Source organism: Globicephala melas, chromosome 15 (genome assembly GCF_963455315.2).
Source record: "Globicephala melas chromosome 15, mGloMel1.2, whole genome shotgun sequence".
NCBI classification, from domain to species: Eukaryota; Metazoa; Chordata; class Mammalia; order Artiodactyla; family Delphinidae; genus Globicephala; species Globicephala melas.
The window spans coordinates 72,337,446-72,363,094 of record NC_083328.1 but is presented as its reverse complement, the minus strand read 5'-3'; the positions used below and the strand labels follow the sequence as shown (position 1 = coordinate 72,363,094).

The 25,649-nt window shown below is 40.8% G+C and overlaps 1 protein-coding gene across 3 annotated transcripts; it reads left to right on the top strand.

Moving 5' to 3' along the window:
• LOC132593469 (zinc finger protein 248) lies at window positions 1-15,846 on the top strand. Of its 3 annotated transcripts, XM_060284745.2 has the most exons (6): window positions 1-160; window positions 4,080-4,138; window positions 6,021-6,077; window positions 10,653-10,779; window positions 11,034-11,129; window positions 13,755-15,846. In XM_060284745.2, the coding sequence occupies exons 1-6, from the start codon at window positions 148-150 to the stop codon at window positions 15,527-15,529; spliced, it is 2,127 nt and encodes a 708-aa protein (XP_060140728.1). In that variant the 5' UTR covers window positions 1-147; the 3' UTR covers window positions 15,530-15,846. The 3 variants fall into 3 exon arrangements, with proteins under 3 accessions (XP_060140728.1, XP_069899725.1, XP_060140731.1); XM_070043624.1 differs by lacking the exon at window positions 6,021-6,077 and having other exon boundaries at window positions 13,755-15,845; XM_060284748.1 differs by lacking the exons at window positions 1-160; window positions 4,080-4,138 and adding an exon at window positions 4,571-5,592 and having other exon boundaries at window positions 6,040-6,077; window positions 13,755-15,845.
• The last annotated feature ends 9,803 nt before the right edge of the window (window positions 15,847-25,649 follow it).

Here is a 25,649-nt window from a genome sequence, read left to right as displayed (position 1 = left end):
CGCAGGGAACTGGCCCCTCACGGCTCCTTCTGCGCATGTGCATTTCTCCTCATTGTTCGCCCGCTCCCTGGTCTCCAGCTTCGCGCGGCAGATAATTCCGGAGCCTTCGGGTCTACGCGTTGCTCAGTGAGGGGTCCTGCACGAAGGATGTGCGCTACAGGTGAGAACCTAGTTTGGAGGGGTTTTTTTTGCTGAGCTTGAGGTAGGTTTTGTGCCCACACCTGGTGGAAGCAAAAACTTGCGCGAATCCCACGCAGGCTGAGACCCTATATAGCACTTGTTCCTGAGTCTGGTCTGCATTTGCCGCTAAAGAAAGCCAAGTGACAGAGCAGCTTGGCTACGGACCTACAGGTTCCACGAAGAGGCTAAGGGAGAAGCGCGGGTTACTAGGTCAGAACGAAGTGCGCTGAGAAAAAGCATCCTAATGGTAACGAGCTGTTTCCAGAAGCTCCTCGAATTTGCATGTGCCCTGGCCAACCATTCATTATCGAGTCAAATCCAGGACACCGGCGGGGGTGAGAATAAATTCTGATAACATTTATTATGTGCAGGCTGATTTAAGAGCCTGAATTTGAACTAAGACAAGTTCAAATTCTAGCCTGGCCACTGAGTCTCCATGGACAAAATGATGAGCCTCTAAGTCTCAGTTTCCCCATCTGCCAAAGGAAGTTATTCCAAAAACCTGTCTCAAAGTCGTTTTGAGGATTGAATTAAGAGAACCTGTAAACACTCAGCAGCGGTCCTGGCATTCACTAAGCACCCGGGAAATGTTAATTGCCTTTATCACTGTTGTTTTCATTAAGATCGTTATTGGTTCTCAAAGACCCCCTGGAAAGTCAGTATTACCCATCCCATTTTAACTGACAAGAAAACCAAGACTCTGGTGGGGAAGTCTCCAGGCCAGTAATTGAAGGAGCTGGGATTACAAACCTCAAACAGTTTTATTTCCAAATCCCATGCTGGGTTTTGTCTAGCAGCACATCCTTCACAGGACTAAGCAGAGTGGCCTGTCCCTAAGAGCCACAGGGAAGGACCTGGAGTGTACAGGGACTGAGTCTTTTCCAGAAGCTCTGGAGATTTTCTGGGAGTGGTTCTCAAAAAAGTATGTATCAGAAACAGCTGAAGGGCTTGTTAAAACCCAATAGCTCTGTTGGGCCTCACCCCCAGAGTTTCTGGTTCAGGAGGTTTGGGGAGGGGCCCAAGAATTTGCATTTCTATCAAGTTCCCAGGTGACACTGATGCAACTGGTTGGGGACCACTCTGTGAGAACTTCTATTGTAGAGGATGGTGAATTCATTGCAAGAGAGAGTTGGGACTGGGGCTGAAGATTCCAGTTGTTTGAATTTACCCTCCCCCCGCCCCAGCCAGGTACAAGTTTTCCCTGGATCACACAGCTCTTGTGAGGAAAGAAGGAGGGGGTACCAGGAGTAGGACTCTTACCTGGGAGATCCTCATGCTACCCGGACACGCTCACCACAGCTGCAGGGCAGAGATCCGAGAAACAAGCAGGTTCTCTATTTGCTTGCTTGGAAGCAATTCCTGATCCTTCTGCCCTGAGTAACACTACGACACCAGAGGTTGTGCAGAACCATTGGTCCGTGAGGTGTGGGCCAACTTTTCAAAGGGAGGGGGAATTGGGCTGAGGGTGATGGGCAGGAGGCAGGCTTCTCAGGAAGAGGAAATTCTGAGGACGGTTGATGAGGACATGTCTGGGAGGAGGGCTAGGGAGGCACTCTCTCCACTCCTCCCAGATGCCCTTAATTCTCCAGCCCCTCTTCCGGGATTTTGCACAGCCCTCAAGCCACGCCCACCATCATGAATTTAGAGATATGCCCCGCCCCCCATCCCTGACTTTATCCAGGTACAGGAAGAGTTTTCAGGAGTTCAATTGGGGGCCTGAGGAAGTAATTAGCGTGGGGTTAAATACAGGGTTTCTGGAGCCACACCGCCAGGGGTCAAAGCCCAGCTCTACAGCATTACTTTAACTTCTCAATTTCCTCATCTATAAAATGGGATAATAATAGTACCTACAGCTTGCTCTTTAAAAAAATTTTTTAATTGAATTGCTTTATTTAGTTTGTTAATCCTTGTTAGGATTCTTGTATCTAAGTTTATACGGGGAAACAAGTGGCTAATTTTTCTCCACTTACCCTAAACTGACACTGGCCTCAAGAGTACAGGAGCCATACAGATTGAATTGGGGAAGCTTATTTTTCTGTTTCTGGCATGTATTCTGTAGATTATTGTTTTTCTTGAAGATTTGGGGAAAATTGCTTACACAAATGGACTTGCAATTTTGTAGGTGTGTGTTAAATTTTTAATTTCTGCTTTGTTTTTTTCTATTATATTTTTTTTTATTGAAGTATAGTTGATTTACAGTGTTGTGTTAGTTTCAGGTGTACAACAGAGTGATTCAGTTATGCATATATATATTCTTTTTCAAATTCTTTTCCCATTATAGGTTATTATAAAATATTGAGTATAGTTCCCTGTGCTATACAGTAAGTCCTTATTGTTTATCTGTTTTATATACACTGGTGTGTAGATGTTATTCCCAGATTCCTCATCTTGCTCCATTTAAGGAATAAATGAGGTTAATATATGTAAAGGACTTAGAACAATGTCTGTTACATAGTAAGCACTATGCAAGTATTGTTGGTATCACTAATATTATTATACCCACATTCTTATAATCTAGCTTTGTATTATTCCTAAGTGGTGGAACCAAAAGGCGCGTCCAGGGCCTCTGCCTCCCCAGCCACTGTTCTGCCCACCGCATCTCAGTTAAGTCAAAACAAGTGTCTTAGTAAAACATCCTTTGAAGACACTGGAACCAAAGGAGAATAAATCCCTTTTAAAAAAAATAGACTTGTTAAAGCACCCCTATCCCTGTTGTCAGAAGTTCCTATTAATTCTTTAACTTCACGGAGTTAAAAATATCAGTAGAATTTCTGTCAGGTTTTGGTTGTTGCATCATTTTATACACTTTTTAAAATGGAAATATTCAAAACATACAACAGTAAAGAAAATAATATGACTGTATATACTTGTCACAGCTTCAGCAATTATCAACATATATATCCTCCCTGCCACTAACATGCACGCACGTACGCACACGTGCATACACTTTCCCCCTCCACCTTCTTCTACTGGATTATTATTTTTTTTAATTAATTAATTAATTTAATTTTTTTAGCTGCGTTGGGTCTTCATCCCTGCACACTGGCTTTCTCTAGTTGCAGTGAGCGGGGGCTACTCTTCGTTGCAGTGCGTGGGCTTCTCTTTGTGGTGGCTTCTCTCGTTGCGGAGCACAGGCTCTAGGCGCATGGGCTCAGTAGTTGTGGCTCGCAGGCTCTAGAGTGCAGGCTCGGTAGTTGTGGTGCACAGGCTTAGCTGCTCCGCGGCAGGTGGGATCTTCCCGGACCAGGGCGCGAACCCATGTCCCCTGTCTTGGCAGGTGGATTCTTAACCAGTATGCCACCAGGGAAGCCCTCTACTGGATTATTTTAATGTAAATCCCAGACATCAAAAACTTCAGAAATGTAACAGGTTTAATAATAACCAAAAGCACAGCATGGCATGCTTGCTATGCTATCTGGGTTTAACCAGGTCTTTCTTAGTTGGATTTTACCTTATTTTATATTTTATATATATTTATTTATATATATAAATATATATATTATATATTTATATATATTATATATATAAATATATATATTTATATATATATTTATATATATAATATATATATAAATATATTTATATTTTATATATATTTATTATTTTTTATATTTATATATTGTCTGCTATTAAATCAAAGAAGGCTATAAATTGTAAGAAACCAATAAGGAAAAAATATTTACTCTCCACCATGAAAAGCCTGCTTCTTTTAGCTCCCCCTGGTTATACCAGGGTTGCAAGAGTCCCCTCAGCATGCCTGCCCCTTCTGAAGGGTCAGAGACAATCTCCCACCATGTGACTGTCAGCTAATACGTGGGGATTTCTAGGCAAGTTGCTATAAGGACCTTCAAGGTTGATCATATTTCTCACAATTTCTTTGCTCCCTCCCTTTCCTTCAGCTCTGCCTTCACAGTTCTCTGAACTTTTCCAGGAGCAGGAGAAAATGAACACAACCCAGGTGAGTTGATTACTTATTACTCAGTATTTTTCAGTGACATCTAAGAGTTGCTTTGCGTTTTTAATAACTTTCTTGTCAATTGTCCTTCCTCATCTTTTCATTTCCCAACGTTTTCCTGTTTTATTTTACTTTCCTTCTTTCTTCTTCTACTGGTTTTGAAGGTCTACATTTTATTTTTATTCCATTATTACCTTTGATGTGTTTAACACATATGTGAACACATTTTTCTACCAACAGCAGGAACATTTTCATCTGTAGTTTCATCCAAATAAGATACACTCCTCCCTTACCTTGGGCTTTGTGGAAATGCACTAAATATTCTTTATTTCATTTTCTCTTTACATAATAATTATGTATTCTTAGAATTCTTTGTTAATCGTATCACATCTTCTAGCTACTTAAACAATAATTATTTCAATTCTAATATACATTTCCCGCTTATTTTTGCTGTCCCAAGTTTGAAGATAAAGTGACAGAATTATAATAGTTATAATATTACCTACAAATTAGGGCTGCTTATTATGCTCCAGTCACTCTTAAATTCCTTACCTGGATTAGCTCATGTAATTCTGACAACAGCATTAGGAGGTAGGCACTTTTATTATCCCCTTTTCACTGAAGTAAAAGTAAATAACTTCTCAAGAGCTTGTAACTGCAGTCATTCTAAGGATACATCATTAGAAATTTGGCCAGATGGAGACCTGGAGTCCAAGTCCACTGCAAACTTTCCACCCTTTGTTGGGAGTAAGTCATCATCTGCTTGTGTTCCAACCAGCCCAAGATCTCGGAATGGGAGATCTCTTAGGCCTAGGGTTGCCAAATAAGACATAGGACGTATAAAATAAAGTAAATCTTAGCTCCACGCACGCTTCCCTTTCATAGTCTGCAAGTCACCCACCCTCTCTGACTGTACCAAGAACCAGTTCCTGTAGCTCTGTCTGTCCACCACGATTTCCATATGGCATGCATTCTTTCCCAGATTCTGCTGAGTTTTGATAGAGGCCTCTGGAGCGGTCTACAGAATCACTATGTGGTTATACGCCTTCTGAGCCTGGGTATCCGAAAGAGCCTTTATTCTGCCCCACTCCACGAATGATCGACTGGTTATAGAATTTGGGGGTGAAATCCCTTTCCTTCAGAAGATTGTGGATGATCTGCGTTAGCTCCTAGTATCTGGGGAGACTGAGAAGTCGTGTGGCAGCTCGATTCTCGTTCCTTTGTAGTAACCGGTTTTATTTTTTCTTCTTGCGAGTTTTTCATTATCCTTGGGCTTCAGGTATTTCCGCAGGCAGTGTTGTCTGGCTGCCTGTCTTTTTTCAGAGTGCCTGCTTGGTAATTGGATGGATCCTATGGGGATGAAGACTGACTTGCTCTGGGACATTTTCGGTTCTTTCTGTGATTATTTCCTTCCCTCCACTCTCTTTGTTCCTGCCACCCAGAAATCCCATGAGATGGTCAGTGCCTCTCCCCAGTCGGCCCTCTGTGCTCCTTTACTTTCATCATTTCCATTTTTCCGTGTTTTTATTCTGTGCGTTGAGAGATTTGCTCATTTTTGTCATTTGGGTCATTTTGTTTCCAAGTCTTAAGAGTTTGGGGGGTTTTTTGTTGTCCTAAGTCAGCAAAAGCATATTTAATATCTGTATCCTTTTTCTGTGTTCATAGCCAACTTTTCTCCTTTTAGGGAAATAAGACTCTCGTTTATGATTTGCAGACACCAATGGGAATACTTAAAAATTATTCTCTTCAGTATCTTTACTTACATTTGTTTTCATAGTCTTCAGTCTTTTGGTCTTGGTACTTATCTTTCAGGCTGTTGCTTTTTACTGGCATTAAATTTGTTTAGCAGCCTTCAAATCTGTTATTCCTGCTTCTGCTTTCTCAGATCATTGTTTTCCCTCCAGCATCTGGACCCTTTGCTGTTTTCTGTATGAAGAGAAAGGTAAAGACCTCATTAGATCAATGTGGGCAGCCGATGTGTGATGCGCGACAAGTCTGTTTCCTTGGCAAGATTTTCCTCTGAACGAAAGGACTGACTTGGGGCCTCTTATACGGATTATTGGGTTCTGTGTACAGAACAGGCTTCACTTAGGCTCTCCAGAGAGGGACAAAGCTTGAGGGGACCCCCTTCCACCCGCCAAAGGGGGTAGTGCCTTACCTGATAGCAGAGCATGATAGTCTGTCTCCCCAGAGTTGCCTTAAAACAAAAGCTGTGACCGAATCAGGGGACTAAGCACAGTACCCTGCTCCTCTCTTTGGATGCAAAGTTCACGCAGACACCTAGAGGCAGTTCCTTGCTTTTTTTTTTTAATTTTACTTTATACTGGAGTAGAGTTGACTAACAATGTTGTGTTAGTTTCAGGTGTACAGCAAAGTGACTTAGTTATACATGTACATACATCTATTCTTTTTCAGATTCTTGTCCCATATAGGTTATTACAGTGTTGAGTAGAGTTCCCTGTGCTATACATCAAGTCCTTGTTGAAGTTCCTTGCTTTTTACAGGGAACGTTCTCCTGAGTGTTAACCCTCAGCCCACTCCTTCTGGGGGTCAGGAGTGTGGCAGCCCTTCCGTGACTCACGTTCACTGTTCTTCAGCCCAGAGCCCATCTCGGCTTCCAGCTGCAGCTGCTGCTGAGCTGGGAGGTCTCTCCGGGCTCTGAACAGAACTTGAGACTTTTGCACATTCTATGTTTGCATTAAGGGGTGAGCACAATGCCTCCAGTATCTGCCTCCTACTCTATATCTTCCAGAAACTTCCTCTGCTCTGAGAAGTATATTGGTGTTTTTATGACTCTCCCTGCTCTACTTTTGGAGGCAGAGGACGTTAGGTTGTGCAATCAAATCTTTTTCTCCTCCGTGAAGCATACCCTGAAAAAACTGAGATTTAACCCCCCTCTCCCTTTGTGACCTCACTCTACCTCGTACACACATTTTTTCATGGTTCCTGTAAGTTATTACTGCATGTCTATGTTCATGTAGAAAGTCCCATCATTCTGTAAACTCCTTAAAGACAGAACCAGTGTCACACATACACAATGGAATCCTACTCAGCCGTAAAAAAGAATGAAATCATGCCATTTGCATCAACATGGATGGACCTAGAGATTATCATACTAAATGAACTAAGTCAGAAAGAGAAAGACAAATACCATGTGATATCACTTATATGTGGAATCTAAAATATGACACAAATGAACTTATCTGCAAAACAGAAACAGACCCACAGACATAGAGAACAGACTTGTGGTTGCCAAAGGGACGGATTGGGAGTTCAGGGTTAGCAGATGCAAACTATTAATATATAGGATGGATAAACAACAAGGTCCTACTGTATAGAACAGGGAAGTATATTCAATATCCTGTGATAAACCATAATAGAAAAGAATGAAAAAGTATGTATATATATGTATAACTGAATCACTGTGCTGTACAGTAGAAATTAGCACAACATTGTAAATCAACTATACTTCAATAAAATAAATTAAAAAAACAAAAAACAGGACAAGTGTCTTACCTTAGCATCCTCTATGGCTAGGACAATTGTAGGCCTATAGAGGAACTCAAATTGTTTTATGAATCACCAACTAAAGATAGAGGCAGAGTATTTCTGGTATGATTTCTCTTTCTCCAACAAAATACAGGCAGACTTCATTTTATTGTACTTTGCTTTATTGAGTTTTGCAGATACTGCATTTTTTTTACAAATTGAAGGTTTGTGGCAACCCTGCATCAGGCAAATCTATTGGTGCCATTTTTTTTTTTTTTTTTTTTTTTTTTTTTGCGGTACGCGGTTCTCTCACTGTTGTGGCCTCTCCCGTTGCGGAGCACAGGCTCCGGATGCTCAGGCTTAGCGGCCATGGCTCACGGGCCTAGCCACTCCACGGCATGTGGGATCTTCCTGGACCAGGGCACGAACCCGTGTCCCCTGCATCGGCAGGTGGACTCTCAACCACTGCGCCTATTGGTGCCATTTTTACAACAGCATTTGCTCACTTCGTGTCTCTGTGTCACATTTTGGCAATTCTTGTAATATTTCAAACTTTTTCATTATTATTGTATTTGTTAGGGTGATCTGTGATCAGTGATCTTTGATGTTACTATTATAATTGTTTTGGGGCACCACGAACTTTGCCCATATAAGACGGCAAACTTAATCTATAAATGTTCTGTGTGTTCTGACTGCTTCACTGACCAGCTCTTCCCCCATCTCTCTCCCTCTCCTTAGACCCCCCTATCCCCTGAGATACAACACTATTGAAATTAGGCCACTTAATAGCCCTATGATGGCTTCTAAGTGTTCAAGTGAAAGGAACAGTTGAATGTTTCTCATTAAAAATCAAAAGCTAGAAATGATTAAGCTTAGCGAAGGAGGCATGTTGAAAGTTGAGACAGGCTGAAAGCTAGGCCTTTTGTGCGAAACAGTTAGCCAAGTTGTGAATGCAAAGGAAAAGTTCTTGAAGGAAATTAAAAGTGCTACTTCAGTGAACACGCAAATGATAAGAAAGCGAAACAGCCTTATTGCTGATACGGAGAAAGTTTTAGTGGTCTGGATAGAAGATCAAAGCAGCCACATTTCCTTAAGCCAAAGACTAATCTAGAGAAAGACCGTAACTCTCTTCAGTATTATGAAGACTGAGAGAGGTCAGGAAGCTGCTATCTAGGACTTTCATAGCTAGAGAGGAGAAGTCAATGCCTGGCTTCAAAGGACAGGCTGACTCTCTTGTTAGTGGCTAATGCAGCTGGTGACTTGAAGTTGAAGCCAATGCTCATTTACCATTCTGAAAATCCTAGGACCCTTAAGAATTATGCTAAATCTACTCTGCCTGGGCTCTATAAATGGAACAACAAAGCCTGGATGCCAGCACATCTGTTTATAACATGGTTTTCTGAATATTTTAATCCCACTGTTGAGACCCACTGCCCCCCCAAAAAAAGATTCCTTTCAAAATATTACTGCTCATTGACAATGCACCTGGTCACTCAGTAGCTATGATGGAGATGGACGATGACATTAATGTGGTTCTCATGCCTGCTAACACAACATGCATTGTGCAGCTCATGGAGCAAGGAGTAATTTCTTTAAGAAGTACACTTCATAAGGTGGTAACTGGGCTTCCCTGGTGGTGCAGTGGTTAAGAATCTGCCTGCCAATGCAGGGGACACAGGTTCAAGCCCTGTTCCAGAAAGATCCCACATGTCGCAGAGCAACTAATCCCGTGTGCCACAACTACTGAGCCTGCGCTCTAGAGCCCGTGAGCCACAACTGCTGAGCCCGCGTGCCACAACTACTGAAGCCTGCGTGCCTACAGCCCGTGCTCTGCAACAAGAGAAGCCACCACAATGAGAAGTCTGTCACCACAATGAAAGAGTACTCCCTGCTCGCTGCAACCAGAGAAAGCCCACGCACAGCAACAAAGACCCAAAGCAGCCAAAAATAAATAAATTAATTAATTAAGAAAATAAGGTGATAGCTGCTGTAGATGGGTATTCCTCTGATGGATCTGGGCAAAATAAATTGAAAACGTTTTGGAAAGCATTTACCATTCTAGATGCCATGAAGAACATTTGTGATTCATGGGAAGAAGTCAACATATCAACATTAACAAGAGTTTGGAAGAAGTTGATTCTAACCCCCAAGGATGACTTTGAGGAGTTCAAGACTTCAGTGGAGGAAGTAACTTCAGAGGTGGTGGAAATAGCAATAGGATTAAAATTAGAAGTGGTGCCTGAAGATGTGATTGAATTGCTGCCATCTCATGATAAAACTTTAGCAGATGAGGAGTTGCATCTTTTGGATGAGCAAAGAAAGTGGCTCCTTGAGATGGAATCTACTCCTGGGAAAGATGCTGCAAAGATTGTTGAAATGACAACAAAGGATTTAGAATATTACACATACTTAGTTGATAAAGCAGTGGCAGGGTTTAAGAGGATTGACTCCAATTTTGAAACAAGTCCTACTGTGGGTAAAATGCTATCAAACAACATTGCATGCTAAAGAGAAATCGTTCATGAAAGGAAGAATCAATCAATGTGGCAAAATTCATTGTTGTCTTATTTTAAGAAATTGCCATGGTCACCTCAGCTCTCAGCAGCCACCACCCTGATCAGCCACCAACATCACGGCTAGACCCTCCACCAGCAAAAAGATTACAACTTGCTGAAGGCTCGATTGTTAGCATTTTTTAAGCAATAAAGTGTTTTTAAATTAAGGCATGTACATTGCTTTTTTAGATATAATGCTATTGCACGCTTAGTAAATAGCATAAATATAATGTTTATATGCACTGAGAAACCCCCCAAAATTCGTGTGACTCAATTGCAGTAGTCTGGAACCAAACCTGCAATATCTCTGGGGTCTGCCTGTATAACATGATGGAAGGTATGTGGTAGACGACCTTTATAACATTTTCTGGGCAACTCTTTACAGTGAATACGGTAGGATCAGTACCCCCTACATATTTCCCGTGCCATCTGGTCTTGAGCACTGCAGACTGAGCAGCCTTGGGCTATTACAGGGATCGGTGTTGTTCGAGGATGTATCATTGGACTTCACCCAGAAGGAGTGGCAGTTGCTGGACCGTGCTCAGAGGCTCCTGTACAGGGATGTGATGCTGGAGAACTACGGGCACCTGGTGTCCCTGGGTAAGCCCAGCTTCCCGTGCAGCTCCCAACAGCATGCATTTCCTGTCTTAGGAACCAAGTCACTGTGGCGCATCATGCACATGAGGTTTTGGATTCAAAAACCTTTTAGGGAACTTGAAAGGATATTGTATTCTCACCTCCCTAGTGAAAGGGTCCCCATCATTCTACAGCTCCTAAAGCTTCTCCCTTCTGATTCTTCAAAGGGCTTGACTCCTAAGCAACTTTGCCAAGTCCCATGTCGTTTCCCACAACAGGTCACTGTGTTTCCAAACCTGAGCTGATACTCAAGTTGGAACAAGAAGAAGAACCGTGGATATTAAAGGGACAACTCCCAAGTGAGAGCCACCCAGGTGAGTTAATGCGGTCACCTGGAAGGCAGCCAGGGGAAACTGGATCCAAAGTGGCCAGTTCAGGGGGTAATATCTTTGAAATGGGTTTTAGGAATCTCTTTTAGAGGCTCCAGACTTTTAGGAGTGACTAAAGGCAGATGACGACCATACCTTAGATATTAAGCCTCCATATATCACTCTCATATATAAATGCTCTTTGTTTTCTGTTTGACTTTTATAGAGAGAGATTCGCTTGGTTTTTGTAGAATCCAGTTGCTGCCTTCCTCATCCTAGACCTTTATTTCTCTGTTTTTCTCTCTGTGCAATAATGGCTATCCTTTACTTTCCCTCCTGTGCCAAATGTTCTGTAAATATGCATTTGTTGATGGATCATTTGATTCAATAAATATTTACGAAGCACCAGCTATGCACCAGTCATGTTCTAAGTCACAGGAGATACAAAGCAAAGTCTCTGCTCCTGTCAGTAGATCCAAATAGCAGATCCATATGTAACATGTCTGGTAGTAATTGATACTCTGATAAATTAAAGTCAGATGAAGGGGATGGAGACCGACAGGGAGTCCTTTTTCAAAAGGAAGTCAGGGAAGGCCCCTTTGAGGAGGTGGACAGTTGAACAGGAGAGTAGAATGGAGTCTTGAATGAAGGGATGGAGTGAGCGACGGGTTATCTGAGAGATTCCAGATCAAGGAACAGCAGATGCCAAGACTGTGAGACAGGAGCATGCCTGGTGTAGTCAGAGAACAGCAGGGAAGTTGGTGGGACCGGAGAGGGTTCAGTGAGGAGAAAACAGCAGATGATATCAGAGAGTTAGCTAGAGGCAAAGTTTTATAGGCCTGGTAAGACTGAATTCTACTCTGAGTAAGATAGTAGGTAAGAGAAGAGGTCAGGGACTGCACCCTTGAGCATTACATTTGGAGGTCACGGAGACATAGGGCTCTAGCAAAAGAGACCAAGAAGGAGCACCCACTATGGTAGAGGGAGAATCAGGAGTCAGGGGTTTCCCAGGAGCCACGTGAAAAAAAGTGTTTTTTAGAAGGAAAGAGTGAATTCCCAATATGCAGATGCAAATGTAGTCAGCATCGCCCCTTTTTTCCCCCTGCAAATTATCCAAAGGCCACAAGGAAAAAAAATTTAATGTCAATTCCATTTTTCTTATAGGTTCGAGGCAGCTGAAATCCCAAACTTTAAAAAAAAGTGGAAAAACTGCCAAAAGCAATTAAAGTCAGGCTTGTTCACAGAAATAGAGAGAAAGTAACGTAGCTGTGGAAATAGAACATATTATGCAGACAGTATTTACTTGGCGATTTTACCACAAATGGAACTTAAAGTGTTGAGATGTTTTTTTAACAGTGGAATAGTAGCATTACTCTGAAGGATATCTAGGTTCTGAGTAGAGCTAAGGACATAATATGTGCTAAGTGAAGACCATGAGAGTGTATTTGTTGTTGGAAACACACAATTGATGGAATTAAATACCCTGGTCTGATAGGAGCTGACAATACTGTAGGCTTGTGGGATGATCAGTTGAACATGTGTTGTGAATTTAGGTATAAAAATCTAGTATAAAGTCTAAGTATGAAAATCCAATATCAGATTTTTCTTGCTAGCATATCGGCCTCTATTTGTTTTATCTGCTACAGAGAAGTCTTAAGTTTTTAAGCATATAACCAATGTTATTGCATAAAATGAAAATAGTAGAAGATAATAATAATCACTCATAGCCAAAAAATTTTAAGACAAAGATTAATAAAGGTCCTAAGACCAAGTCGAATAGCCAGGTGCTTGAGTTCTCACAAAAAAAGAGAAATCAGAGAGGAATAAAAAATGATGTGAAAGTAGAATTAAACAACAAGGTTTTACTGTATCGCACAGGGAACTATATTCAATATCTTGTATTAAACTATAATGGAAAAGAATCGAAAAAAGAATATAGGTATATACATATGTACATGCATAACCGAATCACTTTGCTGTACACCTAAAATTAACACAATATTGTAAATCAATTATACTTCAGTATTTTAAAAGTGAAATTAAAAATTAGTATTGTGACAGGGCACAGTCATTTGGTACAGTACGTCAGCAGATTGAAAGAGGGAAAAGTAGAGTTGTCAGTCAAGACAAATAACTATTGATTAGCTCTGATAGAATCAAATGATATGCAAACATGGCTTATCCTCTATCTTTGCCCTGACCCTTCCCTTGATCACCCTTTAGTCTTCCTTGTCTCCCTATTCAGTGTCCCTTATCTTTGCCCCATTCTTTTAATACCCTCCATCCTTGGATCACTTGTTTTCCTGACATCCTTTGGACTCACTTCACCACTCCTTGTGTTTTATTTCAAACTCTCCATCCATTTTGAGGTAATTTTTGTAACAAGCCGAAGCTTCTAGTATTAATTTTCAGCTTTCTCTCCCTTTTTCTACTGCAATATGTATTTTTGTTTTTGTTTTCATGTACCAACTAAAAGAGTAGGATAAATATGTGCTTAGAAGTTCTTTCATCCCAGGAGACTGTGTCTCAAACCTAAGAATTAACTTAACTTAGGGCATTTGTATACAAGCCTATTCCTTAAGAAATGTGTTAAGATTTATAATGTATGTTAATTTTTTATATTTCTATAAGTCCAAAGAACCAATAACATGGAAGAGATAAACCAAGAAAATGAAGACAAGTATTTGAGGCAAGGTTTATTCATCAACAACAAAACATTGACTGAGGATAGAAATAAGACCTTCAGAGAAACACTTAATATGACCACAAATCCAGTGCCCTCAAAAAAAATATCCCATCAATGTGACCCATTTGTAACAAACTTGAAAAGTGTTTTTGAATTAGTTATTAGTAATAGAAGCAGTGTGAGAAAAATATCTAATGATTTCAATGGATGTGGATTCCTTACTACTGTGAATGAGAAAACCCATACAGGGAACAAGCCCAGTGAAAATGATCAAAAGAGGAAATCCCACAGACAAATTGAGGACTTTATTCAGTGTCAGAAGAATTCAGCTTTGGAGCAATGTCTTGAATATAATCATTGTGAGAAAGCTTTTCACAGAAAAACAGTCTTTGTTGCATGTAAGAGAGCTCATACAAGAGAGAAACCCTCTGAAGGTAACAAATATGGACAAGCCTTCCTCCAAAAGTTAAAGCTTGGTGCTTGTCCAAGAACTCTTAAGGAAAGGAAACCACACGAATCCAGTAAAAATAGGAAATCCTCATGCTTGAAGTCAAAACGTGCACATCAGAGAGCTCACTGTGAATGTAACAAATTGGGGAAATCTTTTAGCGAGAAGTCGAACCTTACTCAACATCAGAGAATGCACACAGGAGGAAAACCTGATGAGTATAACAGAAGTGAGGAAGCCTTGCAGAAGTCATCCCACACTCAAAATGAACGAACTGATACAGAAGAGAAAATCTATGACTGTAACCAGTGTGGGAAATCCTTCCACAAAAAGCCACACCTGACTCAACATCTGAGAACTCACACAACGGAAAAACCCAGTAAGTGTAATGATAGTGAGAAAGCTGTGAAAAAGGAGTCCTGCCTCGCTCTAAAGCAGAGAATTAACACGAGCAAGAAAAGCTTTAAAGGTAGTAAGTGTGAGAAATCCTCCCACAAGACGTTGAAACTCAGTCAACATCAGAGAATGTGCTTGGGGGAACCAAATAATGAGTGTAGTGAAAGTGGGAGGGTCTTAAATAAGAAATCACACCTCACTCAAAATCAGAGGGCTCACAAAGGGAAGAAAACCTGTGACTGTAATAAATGTGGGGACAGCTTCCCTAAGAAAACAGACCTTTCTCAACATCAGAGTGTGCACACAGGAAAAAAGCCCTATGAATGTAGTGAATGTGGGAAGTCCTTTTTTGTAAAGTCCAACCTCACTGAGCATCAGAGAACTCACACAGGAGAAAAACCCTACAAATGTCGTGAATGTGGAAAATCCTTCTGTCAGAAGTCAGCCCTCACCGTACATCAGAGAACTCACACGGGAGAGAAACCCTATAAATGTAATGAATGTGGGAAAACCTTCTGTGTTAAGTCAAACCTTACTCAACATCAAAGGACCCACACAGGAGAGAAACCCTATAAGTGTAATGAATGCTGGAAATCTTTCTGCGTGAAATCCAACCTCATTGTACATCAGAGAACTCATACAGGAGAGAAACCCTACAGATGTCCCGAATGTGGGAAAACCTTCTATGAAAAGTCAGCCCTCACAAAACATCAGAGAATTCACACAGGGGAAAAACCCTATGAATGTAATGAATGTAGAAAAACCTTCAGCCAGAGGTCAGCCCTCACCAAACATCAAAGAAAAAAACATAAGAAGAAAACTCCCACCAACACTCTCCACGTGCAGAAGCCATCCTCTGCAGTTCATAGCCATTGAACATCAGCAAAATCATAGGACAGAACCGCTTAGATGTCAACACATGTAGGGAAGTCTTTATCAACAGGTTAGAGCTAATTGGAATTACAGAAGTAACATAGGAGCGAAATAGGAGCTCTCTATGTATGCTTTGATTGTGTGAAAGCTCTCAAGAACTATTCAAAAATATGGAGGGCAAATGTATTATTTTAAGGGATATGGATAAAAATGTTCTTGTGGGAAAATGTTCTTGTGGAAATAGAAGTCGTATTTCAGATGTGATACCAAACTTGTTACAAAAAAAGATAATAAAATATTCAGTTCTTAATAGAATGTGAAAGTGGAGCTTTTGTCGGGAATAAGTTAAGGTCATTGGCACAGCAGTGTTAAATATATATGTGAAGACCTTCTGAAGTATATGGATAGGTATATAGTGCATGAGTGTGTTATATAACATGAATTACGTGTATGTTGGATTTACATAGGGAACCCACCTCTCTCTGAATCTCAACAATACAGTATGTAAGTGAAAATTGAACAGTGACATAATGTGTGCCTCAACAATTGTACTTCTAGATACATACCCTAAAACAACTGGGCGTTCTATAAAGGGTGTTTGGAAATACTGGGGTGATTCGTTGTCACTATGACTGAGGGTGCTTCAGGCATTTAGTGTGTGGGAGGACCAAAGATACGCAATACCCTGCACCATGTCAGAGAAAGGACAGGAGAAGGGGCTCATCCAGGATGCCAGCAACTCCATCACAGGAAAACCTTGCCCTAAAGAAACTCTTGCACATCTGCACCAACAAACATGTACAAGAAGGTTCATTGCAACCTTTCAGGGTTTTGTAATGACAATTGAAAAAAAGAGAAAGTAGCAAATGTCCATTAACAATAGACTAGATGAATATTGGTATGTTTATACAATGGGAATAACATACACCAATGAAAATGAAGCTCAGTTATACACATCATGATTGTTATCTTAAAACAATAATGTTTAATAAAAAAGGAAAATATAAATACCATATTATTGCATTTATATAAAGTTCAAAAACAAAGAATTCAACAGTACACTGTTGAGGGATACATATATAAGCAGTAAAACTACAAAGGAAAGCCAGTGGCTGGTTAACAGAAAATCTAGGATAGCAGTTACATCTATGGAGGAAGGAGGGGCTTACAATTAGGGAGGAAGCTTTATATGGGAAATAGACCCACACAAATATGCCCAACTGGTTTTTTACAAAGGTGCAGAAGGAATTCAGTGGAGGAGAATAGACTTCAACAAATGGTGCTGGAGCAGTTGGACAGCTATAGGTGAATAAATAAATGAAACTCAACCTCCTGAGGAGGAAAGTATGGGCTTTGGATTCAGACAAACCTGACTTTGAATGCCAGCTTTACCACTTACCACTGTGTGGTTCTGGCTTTAATAACCTTTTCTCATAAGATTATTAAACCTTGCTGAGCCTCAAACCCAAGCCTAGAGCTCATCAATGACACGTTAGGGATGCTGGGGAAATAAAAGGTAAATGAATGGGCTACATTAAATTTACTAGGGTATGTTCCCAAAATGGCCAGCAGAGGGCTCTAGTCGCACATGAAAGACTCCACCACGTCTCTGCTCCGGCTGAAAGCGGTCTGCCTTCCAATCCCCACTCTCCTCATTTCAGCCACCCATTTTCATTAACCCACATTAATGCACAGTGCTGGGGAGACATTTTTCACAGTTACGTGTGTCACTGCGTTTCTGTCAAAAAAACATATCAGATAATTTAAATTATAATACTGCTTTTTTCCTTCCTGCTTTAGTTTTTTCTTAACGGAATAGACATGCATTCTCAACAGGGGCAATATTGCCCGCAAGGGGGTGAAAGTTTGTTCTTGAAGCCTGAAAAAATTCTTAGCTATTACAATGGTTTGTGGCCCTCAAAGGACCATATTACATAAATAGATACGCAGTATATCTGTGGTATTAAATTTTTATGGGGAGGACAATTAGGAAAAATAATATCTAAAAAGTCCCCTTGGAGGAGCTATAACTTAAAAAAATAAAGGTTGGGAAACACTGGAATAAGGGGAGATGAATGAAGAGAAGATGCCATCGTTGTACCACACCTGAAGTTAGGGACACGTAGCATAATTCTTTCTCCTATAATTTGGGGACTGCCATGGCAGTGTCCAACCTCAACAATTCCTAACTGGAGGTCTTGTCATTGTTCAGAATGTCCCTCTGCCCCTTTCTGACTCCTCTGAGAGACACCACTTTCAGTGATTCAAAAGGAGTCTCTCCTGGGAGGACTTCTTCAGAGATGCTGCATGCCCTCACCCTCCCACCGGAGTTGCCAAGATTGAGCAGAGGAGGGCCAGATGGCACAAGCAAGCTGAGTGAGTAAGCAACCCTGACCCCCATTTCATCCACCTGTTGCCTGCTCCTTGGCTTAAACCTATGGCTGAGGGAATTCCCTGGCTGTCCAGTGGCTAGGACTCCAAGCTTCCAGTGCTGGGGGCCCGGGTTCAATCCCTGGTGAGGGAACTAAGGTCCCACAAGCCACTTGGCACTGCCAAAAGAAAAAAAAACCTATGGCTGTATGCAGTGGGAAGTGGGTTCCTTATAACCAGTTGACAGAGGAGGAAGAAGCCTGAGCTTGGGATATGGAGGAGGTGCCCAATTTTGATGGTAGATGGACATATCCATCCATCATGGCCTCAAACTGAGAACAGCATAGTTACCAGGAAGGGCTCAGATCCCTTAGGAATGAGGGTTGAAGGTCACACCACCAGGTAAGCCACCATATCCAGCAGAGGTGCCAAGGGTGAGGGGAATCTAGAATTGACAGTAGAGATTAGAGCTTTTCTGAGCAGCTGCCCTAGCTCTGCGCGTACCTCTTGTTACACAAGGAAAAACAAATTTCTCATATGTTTAAACCACTGTGATTCAGGTTTCTGTTACACGCATTTCTGGCTGATACAGGATTCCTAACAGTAGCATATGCCTGGGTTTTGTTCTCTAATCCTATTTAGCACACCTTGCGTTTTAATAGGACAATTCAGTCCCTTTGAGATTACTGTAAAAATGGATATATTTTATTTTATTCCTTCCATTTTAATTCGAGCTTACTATTTATTTACTTTGTTATTTCTCTTCCTTTTTCTTGTTTTTCTGGCTTGATAATATGGCCATTTATTATCTGTTTTTCTTTTATTTTTTTTTAAGTATAATTTACATACAACAAATTACACACCTATTAAGTATACAGTTTAATGAGGGTTTTTTGTAGTTGTTTGGGGTTTCTTTGGCTGGGCCTCACAGCTTGTGGAATCTTAATTCCCCAACCAGGAATTGAATGCGGGCCCTTGGCAGTGAGAACGTGGAGTCCTAACCACTGGACAGCCAGGGAATTCCCTCTGTTTTTCTTTTAGATTTTGGTGTTCTATAGAGCTAGCAATTACCTTTTCTTTTTCATATTCAGAAAAAAAATACATAATCACAATTATATAATCTTCCATTATATGAAAAACACCCATCTATTTCTTCACATTAAGATGACCGATTGGGCTTCCCTGGTGGCGCAGTGGTTGAGAGTCCGCCTGCCGAGGCAGGGGACACGGGTTCGTGCCCCAGTCTGGGAAGACCCCACATGCCACGGAGCGGCTGGGCCCGTGAGCCATGGCCTCTGAGCCTGCGTGTCTGGAGCCTGTGCTCCGCAATGGGAGAGGCCACAACAGTGAGAGGCACGTGTAACGCAAAAAAAGAGAAAAAAAAAAGACCGATTGTAATTCTTTTACATCATGCTCCCCAAGCCCCAAAGAGATTTAAATGCTTTAATTTTTTCCTCTCCACCTGCCCCTCCCCAAGTACCAGGCTGAGATCCTTCAGTATTTATAGTCCCGTATTATTATTAGTCTTCCTTTAGGATTCCCTTTTCCCCTCAAAAGTCTGTAGATATTATTACATCATCATTTACTTCCAGTATCGCAGATGAGAAGTCCAATGCCAGCCTCACTGATTTTCATTGTAAGTTACTTATTTTCCCTCTCTGGAGGTTGGTAAGCTTTATATGTATACTTGGTGTTCGTTTTTTTTGGGGGGGGGTGGGGAGAAGCTCTGTTTGGAATTCAGTGACCCCTTAAAATCTTCTGATCAGGTCTTTGTTGGAAAAATTTCAGGGAAAATTTCCTCCATTGTTTTGTTTCGTTATTGCCTGCCTTCCACTTCTTCCATTTGATGAATTTCCATTTTTCCGATAATAATAATTCCAATATTGAATAATTCAAATAGGTATTTGGTTGCCTCCATCATCCCCCCAACCTCTCTGATTTCACCTCATCATTTCCATCTCTTTAAATTTTTGATATGTGTTTTATTTCTCCATTTGGTATTCCACATCCAGTTGCACCAGTAACCTTCCTCTCCTTTGATTCATCTCCTGAAATGTTTAGTCTGAATATGAGATTTTCCTTCGATCCAGAACATGAGTGTGTGTGTGTTTGTGCGTGTGCGCGCGCGCATGCGCGTCACACTGTATCTGTGGATCCTTCGGTGTCATTTTCATCGTCAGTTTCTGTTCAGATTACCTTCTCTCTTCTCCTGTAGGTTTGTATTGGCTGTTCTCTGTGATACACCAGTTCTCTCTCTTTCTCATTTCGAAGACCCCGCAGGTACATTGGTATTTTCCTTCGCTGACTCCCCGGGGTGCGTGTTCAGCTGCTGGGGACCTGCGGCAGGTCAGGCTCTTGAGTCATGGACCGCCCAGCAGTCTTTGCTCTTCTGGGTCAGCAGTGCTCCGGCTGGTGGGTCGCTGGTCCCAGAAGGACTCCCTCTGCTCCTTCGTCTCCTCATCTGGCATTTTCCCAGGGTAGAAAGGATTGAGCACACCGATTTACTCCCCCTCGGCTTTCTGAGCACTGGAGCAGTAAGGCTGAAGAGTACTCACAGGGGCAGGCACACAGCTCCCTCAGGAAGTTCTTGGATTTGCGTAAGTCAAGTGTTCCCAGATGTTACCTCTTTCCTTCTGACCGTCCCTACTGGGGCCTGGGCCTCTGGTGGCCCGGCTCTCACTGAACTCAGACTAGCCCCCAGAGATCACTAGATCTTGCTTCTACCCTAAAACCTCAAAAAATGCTGGCCTCAAAAACAAAAAAGCTGCTGGCCTCAAAAAATGTTCAGTAGCTGGTTTTAAATTGAAAGATGAGGGCAGCAAGGATGTATTCAAGCAACCGTTTACCCAGAATTCATAGGACACTTCCGTATACAGTAAGTCCCCTACATACGAACCTTCAAGTTGAGAACTTTCAAAGATGTGAACATGCGTTCCATCAGCATCAGGCGTGAGTGAAATTGCAGCTCACCTTCCTCAGTAACTCTTCTTGCCTGTTCACTTGATGCCAGCCCCTGTATGCCAGCTGTTGTGCTGTACTACTGTACTTTTCAAGGTACTGTACTGTAAGATTAAAAATGTTTTATTTTTGGGCTTCCCTGGTGGCGCAGTGGTTGAGAGTCCGCCTGCCGATGCAGGGGACACGGGTTCGTGCCCCTGTCCGGGAGGATCCCACATGCCGCGGAGCGGCTGGGCCCGTGAACCATGGCCGCTGAGCGTGCGCGTCCGGAGCCTGTGCTCCACAGCGGGAGAGGCCACAGCAGTGAGAGGCCCGCGTATCGCAAAAAAAAAAAAAAAGTTTTATTTTTTGTGTTTGTTTTTTATGTACTATTTGTGTGAAAAGTATTATAAACCTATTACATTACAGTGCTGTATAGCCAATTGTGTTAGCTGGGTATGTAAGCTAACTTTGCTGGACTTACAAACAAATTAGACTTATGAACTTGCTCTCAGAATGGAACTCATTCATATGTAGGGAACTTACTGTAGTCAAAAGGCAGAAATACTATAGGCCATTTCACAGACTATAATGCAATGAAACCAGAACACATCAACAAGAATAGCCAAAGAAAAAACAAAAACCTCACCACCACCAAGATCCCTATAGACATGAATATCCAAAATTCACTCTTTTAGCTACCATCAGGTTAGAGAGAAAATCAGAATAGAAATTATAAATTATTTTAATGAATAACAATGAGAACACAAAATATAAAAATCTTTGAAGTGTGACCAAACAAAAATTCAAAGGAAGAATTACAGATTTAAATAACTTTATTAGAAAAACAAATAAAAGATTTAAAATAATGAAGAGGTCCCAGGGAAAGATAGCAGATGGAATATTCAAGTCTAATTTTGGTCCCACTGAGACACCTATTAAAAATAGAGTAAAGGGATTTTATTTTCACCTTTATATTTTGTAAAATTTCAAATCCCCAGAAAAGGCAGAAGAATGCTACAATAAACATCTCTATACGAACCATTTAGATTCACCAATTGTTATGATTTTGCTGTATTTGCTTTATTTCTCTCTCTCTTTTTATACATATATACACATTTTTTTCTGAATCATTTGAAAATAAGTTACCAATATTGTGACCCTTCACTCATAAGCATGTATCACTTAAGAATAAGGGCAATCTACAAACTCAAATAAATAAATGTTTCTTCAAATACAGAATGTACATTTTTATACATACATGAGCATTTACTAAAATTTATCATCCACTTGGCTATAAGGAAAATCTTGAAAAATTCAATAAATTAGATATTTCATAGGCTATCATCTCTGCTCATCATTCAATAAAAATGAAGTAAATAGTTTTTAAAGTCACCAAAATATGCTAACTACATGGAAATTAAATCTAAGAAACACACTGTTTGGGAACACTTGAATCAAAGGAAAGAAAAATGAAATTACAAATTATCTAGAAAACGAAGAAATGGAGAATTCTTCATTGGAAAACTTACAGGAGATAGAAAAAAATTCAAAGGAAATTTTTTAGCCTTAAGTAACTTCATCACTAAATGGAAAGAACTTGATACTTTATGTGATTCGATTTAAGCATTGCTCAGATCCATAGCCACACCCTACACCGTACTCTTCTTCCACACCTGTCACCCCCTCACTCTCTCTGTCCCCAGGCACTGCCCTGCTTCAATGAACAGCTACCACCTTGAAAGACTGACTTATATCTTCCCTCTTAGAGAAGAAATGAGGGCATTTTGTTGTTGTATGTGCTCCATAGGTTACAAGAGGGTGAAAGCAGATCTGAAAGGTGCAATGGGTAGAATTGCTAGCCTTAGGTTATGCACCACCACAGATCTCTGTGGCATTCCCCCCTCAACCCCACTACTCACCAACCTCACCCCTAAATCATTTGCCTTGACTCCTAGATGGAGAGGCTCTACAGGGAACAGCAAGCTATTCCCTGGTCATTAAGCCAGGTCATGGCCTCTGCCATCGACTGCACTACAGGCTGAGGAGCCCCACAGTAGCACAGACAGAAAGGGAGAGACAGACCACTATATGCAGTGGCCAGATTGGTCCAGGAGGCTCTGGCTTCCCCAGAGGCCAGGTAATACTGCCTGGATGCATCAGGTTAATGCCCTGTGGGGCAGACTTTGAACCATAGGAGATGGGGGACAGGAAGGACCCAATGGATAAATTCTTCTCACCTTCTCCTCCTGAGGGATGCTCTAAGACAGAGGAGTTCATACAACCTCTCTGAGGATGTACTGTGAGCCCAAAGAATTAGCCACACTGGTTACAAAACTGTGAACCTCTCAGGAATGCAGCCTCTTACCTTTGCTCTCCTCCCTCCCTGCCTCACTTTTTCCTTCAACCTGGTTTCTGTTGTTCCACAAACCCAGTGAAGTGTTAGCATGTAAACTTTTGACACAGGCTCTATTTTCTGGGGAACCCAGGATAAGACAATAGTCTCCTTGAGAAATAGAAAAAGAACAAGAAAATAAGCTGAAAAAAAGTAAGAAGAGAGAAATCATTAAGATGGAAGATATTTTTTAAATAGTAAGAAAAAATAAATACCAAATCTCTTCTTGGAGGAAAACCATCCCAGTATACCAGTCAGGGTTCTATAGTGAGTTCTATATTGCAAAAGAAGCTGATCCTGATGATTCAGGAGCAAGCAAGTTGTTTAAATAGATATCGAGTAGCTCACTATGTCATTGTGAGGGCTGAAAAGCCAGACTGAAGGTTAAGCAATGCCCCAAACCATACCCAGTTCTGCCCGATGAGGAAACTGCTGCTGCTGTCACCACCCTCCTAAAGCCAGGACCTTGACCTTGAAACTACTGTTGGGACTGCACTGTCAAAGCTCATTGCCTGTGCCATCTGGACCCATGGAAATGGAAACTCCATGTAGAACCTGATTCCCCGTGTAGCTCACTTCCCATTCATTCCATGAAAGTCAAATACACACATCCTGATGGTGAGGGAGGCTGGGAATTTGAGTTCTGATGAATAATTTCTCCAAATATAAAAGAGCTATTCAAAAGATGATGGGAAGTGATGAATCAGATGTCTACGATAAGCAATAAAATAGATACATCTCTCAGGAGGCAGATAAAAGATAAGTGAAAGAGAACAAAAATATTTTAAAAATAGTTCTGGCATGACCGATGATCTGGAATAGTGCTGTGCAATGGGAATATAATGTAAGCTGTGTATGTAATTAAAATTTTTCTCTGGGACACATTAAAAAGTAAAAAAGAAATATATGAAGTTAATTTTAATACTTTATGTAATCCAATATATCCAAAATATTATGATTTCAACATGTAATCAATATAAAAGTTATTAAAGAGACATTTTTCATTCCTTTTTCTTATATCAAGTCTTGGAAATCCGGTGTATATTTTAAACTTACAGCCCATTTCAATTCAGACCAGTCACATTTCAAATAATGTAATTGTCACACGCAGCTAGTGGATAGTATAGCGGATAGTGTAGAGATTGAAGAAATAAAATCAGAACCCTATTTCATCGTTTAAACAAAAATAAATTCCAAATGAGTTAAAGACAAATCTAAAAAATCAAACCATTAAAATCTTAGAACACCTGTAACACTATACCTACTTAGCCCTCAATCAGATCTTGTGACCCATCTGCAATGCAGATGACAGATAAAGGGTTAATATCTATATATACAAAGAGCATCTGCAGATTAGTATCAGCATTAAACTGGCTAGACACTATCACTAGACTATTCATAGAAGAACAAATCCAAATGGTGAATAAACCTAAAAAGATGTTCAACTTCCCTAGGAGTCAGGGAAATGCAAATTACATAACAATGAGATATCACTTTACTCACATCACACTAGCAAATCAATCGGGAGCATGATAACATCTACTACAAGCTGGGAAGGGACTCTCTTCACCACATTCCAGTAGCGATGACCTTGTTGGAGAGCAATCTGGCAAAATGTATATCAAAGTAAAACAACTCCACATACTCTTTGACCCAGCAATCTCATGCCCGGGAATCCACCCCATTGAAATCAAAGCACCAGAATATATGTAGCTGTGGTTATTCACATCAACAATCAACATGATTGCAATAAAAACAAAGTGTATACTCAGAAGAATAGTTGAATACTTTGTGGTACATTTATATCATGACATGTCGCACAGCCATTAAAAAAGAATTTCTTAAACCTCTATCTAGTGACTTGAGGGAACTTCTATCTTTCATCTCTGCAAGATGCAGAGAAATGTACTATAAACTGCGGTTCGATTTCTGTAAGAGATACGGACAGAAATCTACATAGGTATATACATTTGCATCTGAGTTTATGAGCATGAAAAAATATAGAAGAATATAATACATCTGCTAGCAAGGCTACCTGGGAGGAGGAAAAGCAGATGGTACAGATGGAGAGACAAACAGGAAGGGAGGAAAGAAAATATGAGAATAGGAGAAAAGTGAGAAGGGGGGTTAAAAGGAAAAAACTATTATTTCAAATAAGGACAATTTTTGTAAAAGTTATCATGCGTGTGTGAACAGGGAAAACGTATCTCCATATAAATCTATTCTATACATCTTGTTAATCACGGTAACACCTTACTTGATTTTTTGACTACTCGTTCTGTGGATTTCTAACAGGTAAGTTAAAGTTTCTCACAAAACTGTGGATTTGTTGTTTTTTCTTGTAATTCTATCAGGTTTAGTATTATATATCTCAATTCTATGTTACTAGGCACATATAAGCACAAAGACTAAACTTATTTG